General features: G+C 46.8%; 2 protein-coding genes, 2 non-coding genes and 1 pseudogene across 5 annotated transcripts; 3 read left to right on the top strand and 2 right to left on the bottom strand.

Moving 5' to 3' along the window:
- The first annotated feature begins 322 nt into the window (after positions 1-322).
- On the top strand, positions 323-403 carry TRNAL-AAG. The gene has a single exon. It is a non-coding gene; the product is annotated as a tRNA-Leu (tRNA).
- Positions 404-477: 74 nt separating this feature from the next.
- Positions 478-559, top strand: TRNAS-AGA. The gene has a single exon. It is a non-coding gene; the product is annotated as a tRNA-Ser (tRNA).
- A 2579-nt stretch (positions 560-3138) lies between these two features.
- Positions 3139-5709, top strand: LOC120676543. 2 transcript variants are annotated; one of them, XM_039957871.1, is made up of 4 exons: positions 3139-3379; positions 4171-4377; positions 4970-5030; positions 5123-5709. In XM_039957871.1, exons 2-4 carry the CDS (start codon positions 4190-4192, stop codon positions 5384-5386), a joined length of 513 nt encoding a protein of 170 aa, XP_039813805.1. In that variant the 5' UTR covers positions 3139-3379; positions 4171-4189; the 3' UTR covers positions 5387-5709. The 2 variants fall into 2 exon arrangements, with proteins under 2 accessions (XP_039813805.1, XP_039813806.1); XM_039957872.1 differs by having other exon boundaries at positions 3161-3530.
- A 215-nt stretch (positions 5710-5924) lies between these two features.
- LOC120676528 (probable 3-beta-hydroxysteroid-Delta(8),Delta(7)-isomerase) lies at positions 5925-8378 on the bottom strand. Its single transcript, XM_039957857.1, has 4 exons — positions 8142-8378; positions 7693-7839; positions 7492-7600; positions 5925-6434 (listed from the first exon to the last, which is right to left on the bottom strand). Exons 1-4 carry the CDS (start codon positions 8272-8274, stop codon positions 6179-6181), a joined length of 645 nt encoding a protein of 214 aa, XP_039813791.1. The 5' UTR covers positions 8275-8378; the 3' UTR covers positions 5925-6178.
- Positions 8379-10500: 2122 nt separating this feature from the next.
- On the bottom strand, positions 10501-15224 carry LOC120676535 (annotated as a pseudogene).
- Between the last annotated feature and the right edge of the window lie 1000 nt (positions 15225-16224).

The following is a 16224-nucleotide window of genomic DNA, read 5'->3' as shown; positions in this document are numbered from 1 at the left end:
TAACATGTGGCATGCACTCTGGCAAGCACGTGTTAACTCTCATCTGGATGATAATGACCTGCGGTTCGTTTAAAATAGTATCAAATTGGGCGGTTCTCACATGGAGGCCAAAAGGGTCCTGGCCCATGGGATGGATGGTCGGCAGGCCAAACAAAAGAGGTGACAGCGTCCGCCACCAGACGATCGATCGATCTGCAGGCAGGCTACTAGCATACGTCATCTTGTTTAGGGTTAGCGGTCTAGCAAACCAACATACGTCATCTCTGGCAGGTATCATCTTATTTCTGTTAAATATACGCAAGCAGGCATTGTTTGCATCGGAGTTGAGATGGCCGAGTTGGTCTAAGGCGCCAGATTAAGGTTCTGGTCCGAAAGGGCGTGGGTTCAAATCCCACTCTCAACATCCAAACTTTGCCATTTTTTCAACCTAATTAGTAGTTAAGTTTAAACCTTATACTATCCAATATTGGTATCAGCGTGGTCGTGCCGGAGTGGTTATCGGGCATGACTAGAAATCATGTGGGCTTTGCCCGCGCAGGTTGGAATCCTGCCGACCACGGTTTTTAGCTACCCGTTGTTCTCTCACAATGTTTCTTGCACTCTAATACGTGCGGAGCTCCTTGAGATGGATCAACCAGGAGACCGACTGAGCGGTGAGCACCCAGCATGCCGTCACCAACCAAGCCAAAAATCATCCACGCGCTTCTCTCTATCTCTCCCGTCCGGCTACTGTTTGAGGGGGGCGAGAGCGAGCGTTTCGTTCCCCGCCGGCTCCGCCGCCCGTTTTTCTCACCTCCAAATGGCCCCTGGTCTTCGCGAGGTGCTGAGGACCGTTGTGTTTTTACCGGTCGGGGGCAGTGGTCCTAGTTGGCCTAGGGTTAGGGTTTGTTTCCCGGCGGCGGCGGCGTGTTCATGGAATAAGGTCCTCCTCGGTTCGTCCTCGCCCCGTTGGTGCTCTACTCCGGCGCCGACGGCGAGCCTGTGGAGGTAGGTCTCCCTTGCTCGGAGATATGTACAGGAGTCGGTCGGTGGCAGCGCGTCGTCCTCGGTGGCGGCGGCTGCTGTCGATCTCGTGTTGTCCAGGTGCGGTGGTGGCTGCGGGTGCTACGGTTGTCAGGAGGATGGATCGAGCTCGAGCATCCCGGGACGGCGGCTGTCGTCATCGGCGAGCTTGGATCCATGGCCGAGGGGTGCTCGAGGTGTGTCCCCGACCGATGGACGAACAGCGTTGGCTTCAGCTCGTCCCTGCTGGCGGGTGTCTTCTGCGGTTTGCCAAAGCCTGCGTGCGATGGTGCTCCTTTCGGCTTCGGGGTCGCCGGCGGCGTATGGCGCTGGCGTCCAGCGGTGGCGGTGGGGATTTATTCCTCAGCCTGGATGGGGTTTAGGAATCTTTTTGTAATTTCTATTTTGCTAGTGGCCCTTTCTGTTAGTAGGATGGAGCAGTTGTCCTCCATATTCCTGTATGGTGTGCTTGTATGTGTATGTTTTTCTTAGCTTAAATACATGTATGCGTGATAAAAAAAAAAGTCGTCCGTTTTCTAGGTTGCCGATCCCACACCATGATTGGAACGTCACAAATTGCAATCATTCATTCGTCCATTCGCATAATGGCACTGACATTATTTGATGCAGCATGGCTTGCTCAAGCTGATATGCCCATTTTCTTCAATAGTGGACAAATAAGATGATTGTGATAGCGAAAGGGTCTATAACCTAGTGGTTATAAGAGCCTCAGTAGCACATGAGGTCCTAGATTCGACTCCTCGTGGGAGCGAATATTATGGGATTTAACGGCGTTGTGCATTCAGTGGTAGGCGTCGTTCCCGTCGACAGCGAGATGCCTGTGGTGACTTCGTCAATCTCTAGGATTTGCTGGCTCAGTCTTCGAAGATGCTCATAGGGGTAGGGTTTGCGTACGTGTGTTCATAGGGGTATGAGTGTGCGTGCGTTGTGAGTGTCTGCATTGTACTATATAATCTAAAAAAAAGATGATTGTGATAATTTTGTTAATCTTAAATCTGTCACTACGGATGACAACGGTACAAATTTATCGGGTTTTGCATCCCAAACCCAAATCCATGAAAAATATCTAGACCCATTAAGAAAACTCATACTAGTGACAGGTTTAAAATTTTACCCAAATCCGTACCCATCGGGTTAACGGGTACCCATAGGTAACTCGTAGGTCTACACTTTACTATACTAATTTTTATCATAATCAATAAATTTAGCATAGTAAGCATCAAAATTATAATGTACAGAGATACAAACACTATAACTGTAAAGCAAAAACATCCTACCAGCCACAAAAATATTTAGGATTCATCAAAATAAGAAGAGAAGAAGAAGAAGAAATGTTAAGTTTATTATAAATTTATAAAATAAAATGATAATTGCATTAGGTTGGATCGAGTTTAAAAAATCCACGGTTTACGAATTCAAGTATTATAGGAACAAACACATACCCATAAATCCAACAAGTATGATTTTATATTCATTAATAAACCCACGGATCTAAAAATTAATCTAAACCCGTACCCCAATGGAATAAATACTCATTGGATTTCGGCTATCCATTGCCTTGGATTTCGGGTATCCATTGCCAATCCCTATATGTCACCGCAGCTCCCACAAAGACATATGTGCGTACGAGTGTTCATATACTACAATATATTTCTTTTTTTTTAATAACAGTATGTTTCTAAAAGGGCTGAGTGGAGCTAACCGACTAGGGACTTGGAATTGAGAAAAAATTTCTGCATATTCAACTTCATGCAATCCTTCAAAAATACGCCGCAGTAATAATAAAAAAAGGAGAAGAAGAAAACTTTGGTTCCTTTCCCTCGTTCTCCTCATTTTAGCGCTGATAACATTTGACCTTTCGTTCGAACTAAATACATTGCCATAGTTTCATCGGAGCTTTCGGTTAAAACTAGACGGAATTTATTAAAAGCAAAGGAAACCATTTTTTTAGAGAAAAAAAACAAAACGCCCGACCTGTTTGAGCCATAGCAGCCAAGAAGGCAACGCCCCGTCGCCCGCGTCCACTGACGTGTGGGCCCTCGCAACGCGCCGCGGGCCCTCCTCGAGTGGGCCCGGCTTTTTGTTTAGGAATTAGGACGGCCCGGGCCGGTGCGTAGGGCAACTCTCCCTGCTCGGACTCGGAGCGGATCGGGGCGGCCGGTCCGGGGCGTGTGGCTGCGCTGCGTCTGCTATTCTCCCGGCGAGCCCAGCGACGCCAGCCAGCCACACCTCGAGCGAGCGGGGGAGAGCGGGAGCGCGTGGACGCGGCGCCCGCCTCAGCCTGAGGCATCGAGGCGGGGCCTTCGGTCCCGCGTGGCGCCGCCGCCTCTCGTTCCGTTTCCCAGCCGCGTTCCAGGTGAGGAGGGGGGTTTCGTTTCGTCCCGGCCAGCTCTTGGTCGTTTCGGCAGTTTATCCCAGTTTCTTCTTCTTGGGATTTCACGCGTCTGTCCCTCACCGTCGATTAATTTCGGATTCGCATGCGTTTTTGGTTGAAACCTAAATGACAGGTAATTCCGTTCTTGTTTCTTTCCGTAAAGATTTTCCTTCGATTTTGGTTTGATCGGGGACCTCGCTTGCACGGTGGTTTCTTGGTTTCTGGAGAGATCCCGCGACGGATTTTTCAGAGGAACACTTTCTTAGATGTGTTCATACGATTTGTGAACTCGTGCTAATTTGGTACGATTTCCCCTAAAAATCCATTCTTTCTTTTAGCACAGGCACAGGCATTCCGCCCACAAACAATTTCATCTCCTCTCCTCGCGTTGCTGTGTCAAGATCTGTTCGAATTAGGTTATCTGGTGTACAGCTTTAAAACTAATCCTTCACGAAAGGGGAGGAAATATAGAAAGAAACGCGAGAATGCATTTCGTTTTCGTGTAAAAAAAAGCCACACCTTTTGATGCCGAACATACCTTCTTTTCCAATTGGAAAACAATGTCGTACAAGAAAGAAAGAAAACGTCCTTTTTTCCATCCTTTTTTGGTGCAATTGCGATGTTTGATAAGAAAAACAAAGCCTTCCCCTACCAGTTTTGCTTGGTTTTTCTCGCCGTTTTGATTTTGTACACGCATTGGTTTTCGCCTACTTGCTCCATCCGGTCACTTCCTTCCAATTTAGTGAACTAGATCCTCGTGACCTGCTTTTCAGGAGGCCGTGAGCGTGAGGGATGGAGCACTGCTATTTGAGGCAGCCGCTCTCGAGGGCTGAAGCCGTGCCCGAGAGGAGGTCCAGGTTCTGGCCGATGGATGTGCAGCCGACGCCCCGTGCCGAGGTCATCTGCCCTCAGCCTCGCCGCGCCACCAGGCTTCCATTTGCTGTGGAAACCGTGAACAAAGCCAGCCCCAGGACGAACAGGTTAGTTCTTTGATTATCTTCTGTCTTCCATTGTTTACTGTAAGAGGTCCAGCTGTCTAGTCATCCGGTGCATGTCTGATGCTGCAAAGATGCAAATACTTGCTGTGAACGTCCTGGTTTATGTGGATCCAATTAGTTTTCATCGGGCCTTCATCCATGTACTCGATTATAGCTGCGTTTGGGTGGCACCATGACAGAAGTATAATGGTGGTATGGGTTTGCTGTGCAATTCTAGACATATACGCTACAGAACTACATTGTGCAGTGTTAATTGTATTGTAGAATTGACATCCAAATGCAGGTCTTTCCTTATTCTAGGCAGATTAAAGCTCAATTTGGTAAAATATAATAGAAATTGATTCACTACACCGCACGTGCTTGTCGTACAAATAAAGTGTACTTGTACGAATATGACATTATTTCTGGTTTGCTTTGGCTGAATTACGAAAGAAATCCGTTACAAGGGTAACTGCCTGTCTGGTTGCCTAACTGTTGTATTTTTTCTGTTGGATGTATTCGATGATAAATTGATGACGATTAGTTGGGTACCGATCATGACGTCCTTTGCTTAACCTTTACTCCATCACTGCAGTGCATTCCCATTGTACAGATCAGACTCCACTTCTGATATACTCGATCTTATCCTCAGTAAGGTAATTTTATAAATGTCCATTAGTTGATTGAATGGAAAAAACATACGTCCCATGCATGATTAATAATTGATATCCAACTTTCTGTTTTTCAGAATGACCCAGATGGAGACTCGAGCCAGGTGGGCTTTTTATGCGGCTCGCCTCCAGTACGCACTAACAACCCTGTCATCCATGATCCACAGTTTGGTAAAAGAGTACCATCCTTTTCTCCTTTAGTGAGCCCCTACGGCAAAATGCCAGCAGGAAGAGTTGAAGTAGGTTCTCCATCTTGCGGGGTTAGCAGCAGCCCAAAAGTAAGAATTGAAGGTTTCGCTTGTGGGAACTCAGAGACCCACTATGCACTTACCTTTGTTTGAGCATTTAGTTGTTCTGTTCCTGATTTTGCTTTCAAGACTGCCCTTCGCTCCTTGTGAATCACAATGGCAGTGCAGGATATAAGTAGTATCTTTAAGCTAGCCTGATTAGAGTTGCCTTTACCCTTCTGATTGTGGCATTTGAAGCTGCAAAGTCGCAGTGAGCTGTAAGATGTATATAAACGAGGTCCCCGCATATGTAATCATATGATGTATGTGTCTAGTAAACATAGCTGAAGTTCTGGTGTTTGATGACGATGAGCATGTGAATAGAGCGTTTTTTTTTTTGCATTTGAAAGCAAGATCCAATATGAAGGTTATGAATTTATCTTGTTTTGTGTCACATATTCACATGAGAGAAGCTTTTGCTAACTCTCACGACAAATTTTCTTTTTGATGTTTGATACGCTTATTTGTTACTATAGTATTTGCCCACTGCCACTGGATATAGAGCCTGAATTACAGTACATTTGGTTGTTCTTTACATTTACAGCTCAGGGCCTGCCTGTCGACGTCCTGCTACTTGAATGGGGGGAAATCGTAATGGAAAATCGATTGATGTGACAAATGCTTGCTTTACAGATATATATGCAGAACCATCGGCGCATTAGCGCATTAAGTCTATTTTCTGAAAGAGATAGGTTCTTGAATGGAGAAAAAAGATCACAGTGGTTGCCAAGACAAATGAGGTAAGGTGACTTTAAACAAGAACACAATAGTCCTGGTACCGGCAACAAATTATTTGGCCACATTACAGTTCGTTTTAGTTCCAGCCAAACCGTGGCTAATGCAGCATTACTTAGTCTTCACCTTTTCTGCTCGAATTGCTGCACAAATCTTCTTCCAACTCCTCATGGCGATGAGCGTTGGTATCCATGTCCAGAAACTGTTTGCGGCAATGAAATATGCCCAGAAGTAGAATGGACTGACCCAGAAGTTGAAGCCATCCAAGTATGCGGTGATGAAGTAAACCAAGCATCCGTAGAGCTGGCCCAAGCAGACGGTGAACTGGAGAATATGGCTGTAGGACTTGCGGGATCCAATGGCATAACTGCAGACAGCAAACTTGTGGTCAGATAAAACAAAAACAACATTATGATTCTAAAGTACAGGATCAAGCATCTACAAAAATCATTAGTGCAACTCCGTCAGACTTTAATCTCGTATCAAATTTATATTGCATTGCATAGATTATTGCCACATGTACAACTATGAAGACTAACATACATCTACAAAACACAGAGACAAGAAGAACTTAACCAAACATTTCATCTTTGGAACAAATTCACTAGAAGTTATCACGACAGTATACAACATAATGATGACAGTGTTCATGTTGCTGTGCTTTTGGCTCGGTCAATTTAATGTGTGCAAAAAAAACATGAAAGTGGAAAGAGAAACTTTGTGGATACATTAACTAACAAACACAAAGGCATTGTCATCTGATAATAACCCTCAAGAAAGCAATCTGCTAAACCAATCAATGATTATGTTTTGCAAAAATTAATAACAATGCCCATTAAGTTGAGGGAGCCAGAAGTTCACATATGATACTTTTTGCAAGCACATTAAGCAGTTGACACTCGGAGACCAGAGATCCTGTTAAGATTTGTATTGGATACTGAATTTAAGCGGATAAAGATCACAAATATTAAGTCAAACTATTAAGAACTACAATGGAGCCCAAGGATGGCACACCCCATTCTTTCACTAGTTCTCTGATTTTTGTGCCTTGCATTTTTTTTCTTAAATACTTATGCAGCTTACATGTTATCTTGGTGCATCTGAGACTAGCTCGCCGAAGCAAATATGAACTAGATGCATGCTAATGCAGAAGATGATTCTCTGACGTATAGATCAATCCCCGAGACACTACCATCAAGCTCCCTTTTGCCTTATTTGTAGCATGGTATGGTAACAGCAAAGAGCCAATTCCCATGGTACTATACGATCTGAATGAGGTGCAAATCCGTTGCAGCACCATGTTTCCACTACAGCTTGGTTAACAAAAAGGATATTCAGAGAAGCAATGACAATCGAGATAGCCAGAATACACGTCTGGAAAATGCGTTTCGCATATATCGTAAAAGATGAGGAGCGAGTCATACACTGCAAGCAGTGATGCAGGGCCTTCCAACACAGCTGTTATCCCTTCAACTGTGACGGTTGCGGTATCCCTGGCGACATATCTGGAATCGCCTTTGCTGTACTCTTTCCCTGGACAGGGCATCACAAGCATTTGCTCTGTCATTACCAGTTTTGCTTCGGAATGATAATCGAGTAACACGCAGGAGTCCCGGAGAACTTACAAAGTTCGTCGAAGTAGTTGGGGTTCTCCTTCTTGAAGAACCCGGGGGCGAAGACGAAGGTCCCCTCGATGACGATGTGGGTGAGGCCGGTGAACGCCCACCAGCACATGAGCAGACGGTCGGTCTTGGATAGTCCCCGGCATCTTCCTGCAGGGTAATCGCCAGTGACATGATCTGAGAGTTGCAGATGCAGAAAAAACAAAAGAAGTGGAAAATGATGGGATTTTGAAAATTGAATTCCAAACTGCTGCCTTCAGTACTGGTACGGCGACTGAACCAAACAGTGAAACAGATTTAAATAGAGGCGACTGCGCCAATTATACGACGCGGAGAAATTGCTAGGGAGGAGGGGGCGGGGTCGGCGGGCAGCGGCGGAGTTCAGCGGCGCGGAGGAGCAAGAGCCCAGGAAATGGTGGGTTTGAACAAGCAGGGTCCACGGGTTACCGCACCGGAGATGAGCCAGATGGCGACGACGACGAAGAGCGAGGTGCCCAGGTAGGGCGCGAGGATCTGGCCCTGCGACAGCTGCAGCGGCACGAAGCCCGGCAGCTGCAGCTCCGCCGGCGCATAGGGGTGCCCCATTGCCGCCGCCGCCGCCGCCTCCTGGTCCGCGAAGGGACGACTACTGTGGCGTCAAGAGGGAGAGAGGGAGAGGTCGCCCTGGTGTGGCTGCTGCACGAGCGCCGCGCGCGGCGGGGCCTTCCTTTTATAATAAAATAAAAAACACGCCGCCGGCGCGAATCAGATCGAGATCAGAGTCGATGGGCTGCGCAGATCTGGCTGTTGATTCTTGATCGGACGGCAAGGAGAGGGCCGAAACTTGCACTGTGCCATTGCTAAACTGAATCTCGTTCCGATGCCGTGAGGTAGACCGTTGGAGTTTTTTAATGAGGAGCACCGCGCACGAGGGGCACGAGGCAAGTGGGCAGGAGTCCATGACACGTGGGCCCGAGCTCGGGGTAGCTGCGGAGCAGAGACTACAGAGCTGGATGGATTTGGTTTTGGGCTTTTGGCTCGTGCCGACATGTAAAGGGTAAACCGGAACCATTGAAGTTTGACAAACTATCAGAAAAACACGCTCATTTACAAAATCAAATTACACTTTTTTCATTCGTAAAATGGACACTTTTGTTAGGTTGAACAATTTTTTTAGCACAATAGTTTAGAAGCATAGTTTTCTGGGGTTTTCTTTGGAAAGTTTTCTGAAATTTTTGTTACAAAGAAAGTCAAAGTAGCATTGCTCCGGCCTGGTCAGTACACATTGTTTAATTCATGCTGTTTTGCTGCTCCCAGTTAGGCCCTCCACAGTGTTGGCTTTAAGGACCGCTCCAATGTTGTGTATTCGAGGGTGCTAGCAGGAGAGACAAAAGAAGAGGGGTGTGATTCACTGGAGTAGGTAGTGCTAAGAGCATCTCTAGCAATAGTTTCTAAATCAGACCCTCTAAATGTTAAATGGGGGCTTCTTTTATCTTTTAGGGCTTCTAAATTTGTTTAAACTCCAGCAATAGTCCTCAATTCTAATATATAATAGAGGGTTCCCTAGAGACTCCATAGGAGGGTGGAGAAGGAATTTTAGAGGCCTCCCCAAAATAGAGGGTGAAGTAGAGGGTTTGCTGGAGTGCAATTTTTTAGGTTAGCCCTCTAAATTTGGAATAGGGGGCCGTTTAGTGGGTCTGTTGGAGTTGCTCAGGAGAAAACACTAGCACCTAGTGCTCTAGGTTGCATCTGGTGCAAACCATAAAAAGAAAACTCTTTCCTTTTGCCTTGGTTCTGGTTCCGCCAGCTAAGCATTGTACCTGCATCCGTGGAGAGAGAGAAATTTCAATTTATTATTTGGTTTGATGTGCTCCACGATTGCTCAGTGTTTAGATTATTTTGCCAAAATTTTTTGGAAAAAATCTTACTAATTTGAAGTATTAAATAAAATCTATTTACAAATTTTTTTGCACGGATGAGTTGTAAATCGCGAGATGAATTTAATGAGCATAATTAATTCATAATTAGCAGATGGTTACTGTAACATCGCTGTTGCAAATTATGAATTAAGTAGAATCATTAGATCCATCTTGCGATTTACAACTCATCCGTGCAAAAAGTTTTGTAAGTAGATTTTATTTAATACTCCATATATGTGTTCAAACATTCGGTGTGATATTTTTTGGTGTAAAGTTTTGGAATCCTTACATTTCTTAGGCGGGCTCTATCTTAACTTAGCACAAGTGCTAAACACTGGAGATGCCCTAAGTGAAGCTCTAAATTGAGAGAGTATCTGAGCTTCACTTTCCACGTTGCAGCTACTGAAGTTAGATCGATGCTACAGCTAAAAAAATGAAAGTGATGCATGTACAGACATCGATGCCGATGCCGAGTGGTTAAATAAACAAGAAAAATAAAGATTCCCCATCCCCTACTCTCTGAGAGCCTCAAATTGCTTCATTGTTTATTTGCTTCTAATTGTACTGTAGGATCGAGAAGTGATGCCTGTCACTGCAGCTGAATAAGAGCAATGCCATTTTGCACAGTAAAGCTCTTTTCATTTTGGGCACCGGCACCACGCTGTGGAAGGCCTTATATGTCTGTATTGTATTTCGTTAAAAAAAAGAATTACTCTTCTTTCCATGCTCGATCAGCTCAACATGAGTTTAATTTGCAACTGCACAGTGACAGGACAAATGTTGTTTAATTTTGAAAAGGTAAAATGGGATTTGCAACAAAACACAGGGATTCCGGTTTGAATAACAAATGATCTGCCCATCGTATTACAATACGTATCATCACCTCCAAACCAAACTACCGGCGAAGGCAGGATCATCTGGTCTTCACCTTCTCAGCTTGAAATGATGCGGACATCTTCTTCCAGCTCCTTGCAGCGATGAGCGTTGGCACGACAACCCACAAGCTGTTCGCGCCGACGAAATACGCCCAGAAGTAGAATGGACTCGTCCAGAAGTTGAAGCCAGCCAGGTATGCGGTGACGAAGTAGAACAAGCATCCGTAGAGCTGGCTCAAGCAAACGGCGAACTGGAGGATGTGGCTGTAGGCCTTGCGGGATGCAATTGCATAGCTGCAAGCAGAAAGCTTGTGGTCAGAATAAGGTCCCGTTTAATTCTTTCCAGCGTGCTCATTCTTTCCTCTCGCGAAAGAAAGGAGCCGAGGGGCAACGCCGCCGCCGCCACCGTTTGCGGCCCCGTTCCCTCGCCTCCGGCCTCGCTGCCGGTGGTGACGAGGAGCGGGTTCGTCTCTTTAACAAATCGCCTGTCTTCGTAGGGTCTTAGTTGAGTCCACCTAGGTCTAGGATTTGCTCGTCGTTGATGTTCGGCGGTGGAGTTAGGTTTTGCCGGAGGAGTGTGGTTCCTCTGCGGCTTGCTTTTCCTGGCGACGCCGGCGATACGGAAGCGACGGCGGCGCAGCGGAATAATTTCTCCCAGCCTCTTCCGTTCTCCGATGGCGATCTACTCCGACGTCAACGGAGAGGCTCGGGAGACCTGTCCAGGAGTCGAGGGCCGGCGCATCGTCGTCTTCTTCAGGTGATGATGTTGTTGACCCTGTTAATCTCGAGGAAGATGATTTTTTGTGAAAATCTGAGCTTTGCTCGGGTTACCGGCGGTGGAATCGAAGGATGCGTCGTGGGTACGGGAGTTGGCCGATGCGCCTGGGAGGCAGTGTACTCGGCTGATTCGCCTAGAAGTAAGCCCTCCTCTGCGGCCTCCACCTTATGGAGATTGGATCTGGTGCCCGACGACGATTGGGAAGCGGCTTCGGCGGCGGTGACGAACGGATCTCTGAAGGCTTCGAGGAAGATGAACAGGAGCTTTGGACTTCTTTGTAATTTTCCTTTTCTTTAGGATCATGTTTGTGAAAGAACCGGTGTAATGTGCTAAGGTCAATACATTTTCCTTCTAAAAAAAGAATAAGGTCCCATTTAGTTCCAAAAAAATTTGGGCAAATTTTTTTGGAATTTTTCTAATACTAATTAGGAGTATTAAATATAGATTAATTATAAGACTAATTATATGGATGGACGGGAAATCGCGAGATGAATTATTAAGCCTAATTAATCTATCATTAGAGGTTATTTACTGTAGCACGATATTGTCTAATCATTGCATAATTAGGTTCATTAGATTCGTCTCGCAATTTTGACTAAGAGTTATGGAATGAGTTTTTGTCAATTATCCACATTTAATGGCCTTGTTTCGATCGCGCTAGAATCCTAGCGCGCATGTTTCCTGAAAAGGAAATCTCGCATGCATATGCATGGAGTACTAAATGAAGCTTATTTACAAAACCTTTTCAGGGATGGATGTAACTTTTCGCGACGAATCTAATGATGATAATTAATCGATGATTGGCTACAGTGATGCTATATTAACCATTCTCTAATTACGCGGTCAAAAATTTCATTAGATTCTTCAGGGTTCTTAGCGCAGGGATTCTTGAGTTAGTTTTGCAAGCTGACTTTATTTAATATCCCTAATTAGCGGTCAAAGTGCCTAGCATGAACCTCCTAGCGTAGCGTGAACCAAACATGGCCAATACTTCTAATTAGTGATCAAAGGTTTGGAGTTACTGTATAGCCTGAAAAAGTTTGGGAACTAAACAGGAAAAGACAAGCCGTATGCTATATTAGCTGCAGTAGTATTTCTTTTTTCTTTCAGAATAGTTGCAGTAGTATTTCGTGTCTGGAACTCTGAATTAATCAAGATCATGAATACATGAAAGGAGGAAACAACTGAACACTCATCCGGAAATGCATTCTGTGTGTTCAGAAATACTAGGTAGAAGCAGTTCTTACACAGCCAGCAGAGATGCAGGGCCTTTGAACGCCATCGTTACCACTTCGAGCGCGAGGATTGCGGTGTCCCTGGCGGCGTACCAGGAGTCGCCCTTGCGGAACTCCTTAACTGGGCATCATCTGCTCCGTCAGACACCGAAATGGTAACCGATGCAGCGATCTTGGGAGCGCCGGGGAACTTACAGATTTCGTCGAAGTAATTGGGGTTCTCCCTGCTGAAGAAACCGGGGGTGAGGAGGAAGGCCCCCGCGAGGAGGATGTGGGTCAGCCCTTAGTCACCAAGTTCCCGGAACAATGGGAACAAGGAACGGGAACAAGGAACGTGGTTAGCTGATTTTCAAAATCCTGGAACGAGAGGGGTATACCTGTATGGAACGATGATTTGAGAACGTGGAACGTGTTCCATTCTAATTCGGAACCATATTCCGGAACGTGATCCATATAAAATTAAAAAATCCCAAACAAGAAATGATGGTGATCATCGTTCCAGGGCTGGGCGTGATAAATAGCGGCCCATTTCTCCAACTGGCCACCACCATTCCACCACCACCCTTTTTTCATTTTTATATTAAAAAAAACAAAATTTCAAAAATATATGCCGAATAGGGAAATTTTCAAAAATGAGTGCCTGTCGCCCAGCCTGTCGACCATCCAGTTGGCGATAGGACCTAAATGTAAAAAAATTTACATTTAGGTCCTGGCGCCCAGTGCGCATTAAACAGTGAACTTATAAAATCGATATAAAATCATAGAAAATCAGAAAAAATACAAACTCAGCTGTTCTTGATTCTATGAAACAATATCTACAACTTTTGTTAAATAAAATTTTTCATTTGATCAATGTATCTTTCTTTATTTTAAATACCAGTTTAATGCACTTTTATTTAAATCTCAAGATCCATCCTTTGGATGCATGTCATTTTTGGCCAGAGTGTTGCATATGGTGAACATAGGCTTGTACAAAATTGGTAGGCCCAGAAAACATTTCTAGAATAAGTTTTTAAATTAGATCTTGCAATATGTCTAGTTTAAATGAGTTATTTATCCATACTGCTATACTGAGTATTAGAAGCCATAACTTTTACAGTACCATTATTTTATTTCCTAAGAGCTATAAAAAAAATTTGGTAAATTTTAGATAAGCACAACTAGACCAAATGAATTATTTCAGATTTTTCTAGGTACAAGAACTATTTTTCTTGATTTAGATACATTGATCAAATGAAAAACTTTATGTAACAAAAGTTGTAGATCTTATTTCATAGAATCCAGAACAGTTGATTTTGTATTTTTCTGATTTTTCTACGATTTTATATCAATTTTATAAGTTCACTGTTTAATGCGCCCTGGGCGCCAGGACCTAAATATATTTTTTTTACATTTAGATCCTGTCGCCAACTGGCACCTGTCGCCCACACCCATTTTTGAAAATTTCTCTATTCGACATATATTTTTAAAATTTTGGTTTTTTTAAATATAAAAATGAAAAAAGGCTCCACCACCAGCAGTGGAACATGGAGCTGGTCAGTGTTGACGGCCCAGGCAAGGGCAGGGAACACACACCACACGTACACAGCCGCCAACCAACCTTTCTTCCTTCTCCCCGTCGGTCCCCAAGCCACCACACCAATCCCCCCAATCCCCAAGCCCGAGCAACCAAATCAGCTATCATGGCTGCTGCCGATGGCACCGGCGTCGTGGCCCTCTACGGCGGTGCAGCAGGAGCAACAAGATTGGCGCTGGAGTGGTTCCCCACTGACATCCGCACACAGGGGCGTGGGCGGCCACCCACGGCCTGCGCGGAGCCGTGGGCACCAGGGCGTGGCGGTAAGGCAGCGCCCCTTCCACAGCTTGGCGGCCGCATCCCGCCGCTTGCCCCCGCCTCCGAGACCGAAGAACGTTGCCATGAGCTTGTGCAGCGGCCGGTCGTGCGTTGAGGTCGCCGCGGACGCCGCGTACTCGGTGGTGAGCTGTTCTTGTTCCGCTTGCATCCGGGCTGACCATAAAGGCACCGTTCCCTCCGAGTTCTAGCAGACGTTCCGCTTCGTTCCCGTTCCTCGTTTGGGAACAAAGTTCCCGGAACACGGAACGCCTGGTCGTTCCGTGTTCCATGTGACTACGTCAGCCCGGTGAACGCCCACCATCACATGAGCAAGCGGGCGGTCTTGGCCGATATGCCGCCGCATCTCCCTGCAATGCAAGCGCGATGCGGTCGCCGCCGATTGGGATTCGTACAAAGCGAGGGAGTCCAGGAGGGGACCGGATCGAGTGGCGTGGCGGGCGGTGGGGGTTACCGGAGACGAGCTAGACGGCGAGGGCGACGAGGAAGGAGGCGCCCAGGAACGGCGCGAGGATCTCGCCATGCGACAGCCGCTGCGGCACGAACCCCGGCAGCTCCAGCTCCGCCGGCGAGTACGGGTGGCCATGCGCGCCCGCCATAGCCTCGCGCGGCTTGCGCCCAAGCCTTGGCGGCCGCAGGCTCGCTCTGCTACGGTTGGAGTAGGGGAAGACGACGATGGGAATGTGATGGCAGACGAAACGAGGATCGTCGCTTGCGGCGGCAGAAGCTTCGTTGCGGTAACAATGGGACGAGGCGGATCAGATGAAGATCGGATGAGCGCGCAGCGCTGATGGACGGAGACGGATGGGGTGATTGGGTCGTGGACTTCTTTGGTGGCGGTGAGCTGGAGCTGGAGCTGCCGGGAGTTTTTCTTCGAACCGGGGAGTCGGGGACGAGGAGAGGCAGGAGCGGATGCTGTCGAGGAGCGCGTGGGGATCTATTCCCCGCATATTGGAGGGGGCGCATCGGGTCGCAGAAGCAGGGCCGGCCGCCGCCCCTCCCCTACCTCCCGAGCTCCGGCGCCGCCCCCGTCGCCTCCGCCGCCACCCTCCACCGCCGCCAACGCCAACCAAACTCACCGTCGTGCCGTCCGGCCGGCGCCGCGTCGCCTTATTTTTGCCCCCGCCGCCGGCACCGCCCACCGAGGGTCCGGCCCCGCCCGGCCGGCGGCCCTCCCGCGCCGCCGCGCCCTCCTCTAGGTCTGGTGAGCCCCCCACCCCAGCAATCCGGATCCATAAGCTCCGCCGTCTCCCGCCACCACCCGGCCGCCGGCGACCTCGCCGGCGGCCGCTCCGCCCACCTACCATCCATTCCCGCCCCCCTCCACCTCCCCCCTTGCTCGCTGGGGCAGCGCCCCCTCCCCTGTCGCGAGGTAGAAGATGAACAGGGGAGAGGGAGCGCTTCTGCGACGTGGCGTCCAAAAATCGCGCGAGCAATAAATAGATTTACCGGAGCGCGTTGGTCTCAACTCTCAAGTCTGAAGCTGTGTTTTTTTTCCTATTCGGATGATGTATTTTTTTTAAAAAGGTAATCGGAGGATTTAATCAAGAAAATGCTATGCAAATGCAACGAGCACACGGATTGCACGGTTCTACCCAGGGCCTGCCTTATTGGGGCGCCAAATCATACAGAAATCATACATGATTCAGGAATAGAAAAAGTTAAAATCTTATAGAAATAGAGAACACCAAGAAGTATTAAACCTGTGTTTGGATGCTATGAAATAATACATCTCTATCTATTTCACGCAATGTTTTAATTAGAAATTTTAGTTGGGTCCAACATGTATCACCACCGATTGGACCCGAAGTGTATATAATGATAATTGAACAATAATAATATTATTATTATATTATAACCTATACAGACTCAAATACAATGAGAACGTGGGAAAAAA

Source organism: Panicum virgatum, chromosome 5N, assembly GCF_016808335.1.
Source record: "Panicum virgatum strain AP13 chromosome 5N, P.virgatum_v5, whole genome shotgun sequence".
Classification (NCBI taxonomy): Eukaryota; Viridiplantae; Streptophyta; class Magnoliopsida; order Poales; family Poaceae; genus Panicum; species Panicum virgatum.
The sequence above is the reverse complement of the archived record's forward strand: the minus strand, read 5'-3'. Positions and strand labels throughout refer to the sequence as shown.

What these genes read in the sequence shown, in the direction of transcription:
- LOC120676543 (XM_039957871.1), top strand. Translation starts at nt 4,190, where the DNA reads ATGGAGCACTGCTATTTGAGGCAGCCGCTCTCGAGGGCTGAAGCCGTG. An exon ending in GCCAGCCCCAGGACGAACAG is followed by an intron (nt 4,378 to 4,969) that starts GTTAGTTCTTTG and finishes CCATCACTGCAG; the next exon opens with TGCATTCCCATTGTACAGAT. An exon ending in TCGATCTTATCCTCAGTAAG is followed by an intron (nt 5,031 to 5,122) that starts GTAATTTTATAA and finishes TCTGTTTTTCAG; the next exon opens with AATGACCCAGATGGAGACTC.
- LOC120676528 (XM_039957857.1), bottom strand. Translation starts at nt 8,274, where the DNA reads ATGGGGCACCCCTATGCGCCGGCGGAGCTGCAGCTGCCGGGCTTCGTG. An exon ending in CAACTACTTCGACGAACTTT is followed by an intron (nt 7,601 to 7,692) that starts GTAAGTTCTCCG and finishes TGCCCTGTCCAG; the next exon opens with GGAAAGAGTACAGCAAAGGC. An exon ending in CCTGCATCACTGCTTGCAGT is followed by an intron (nt 6,435 to 7,491) that starts GTATGACTCGCT and finishes TGCTGTCTGCAG; the next exon opens with TTATGCCATTGGATCCCGCA.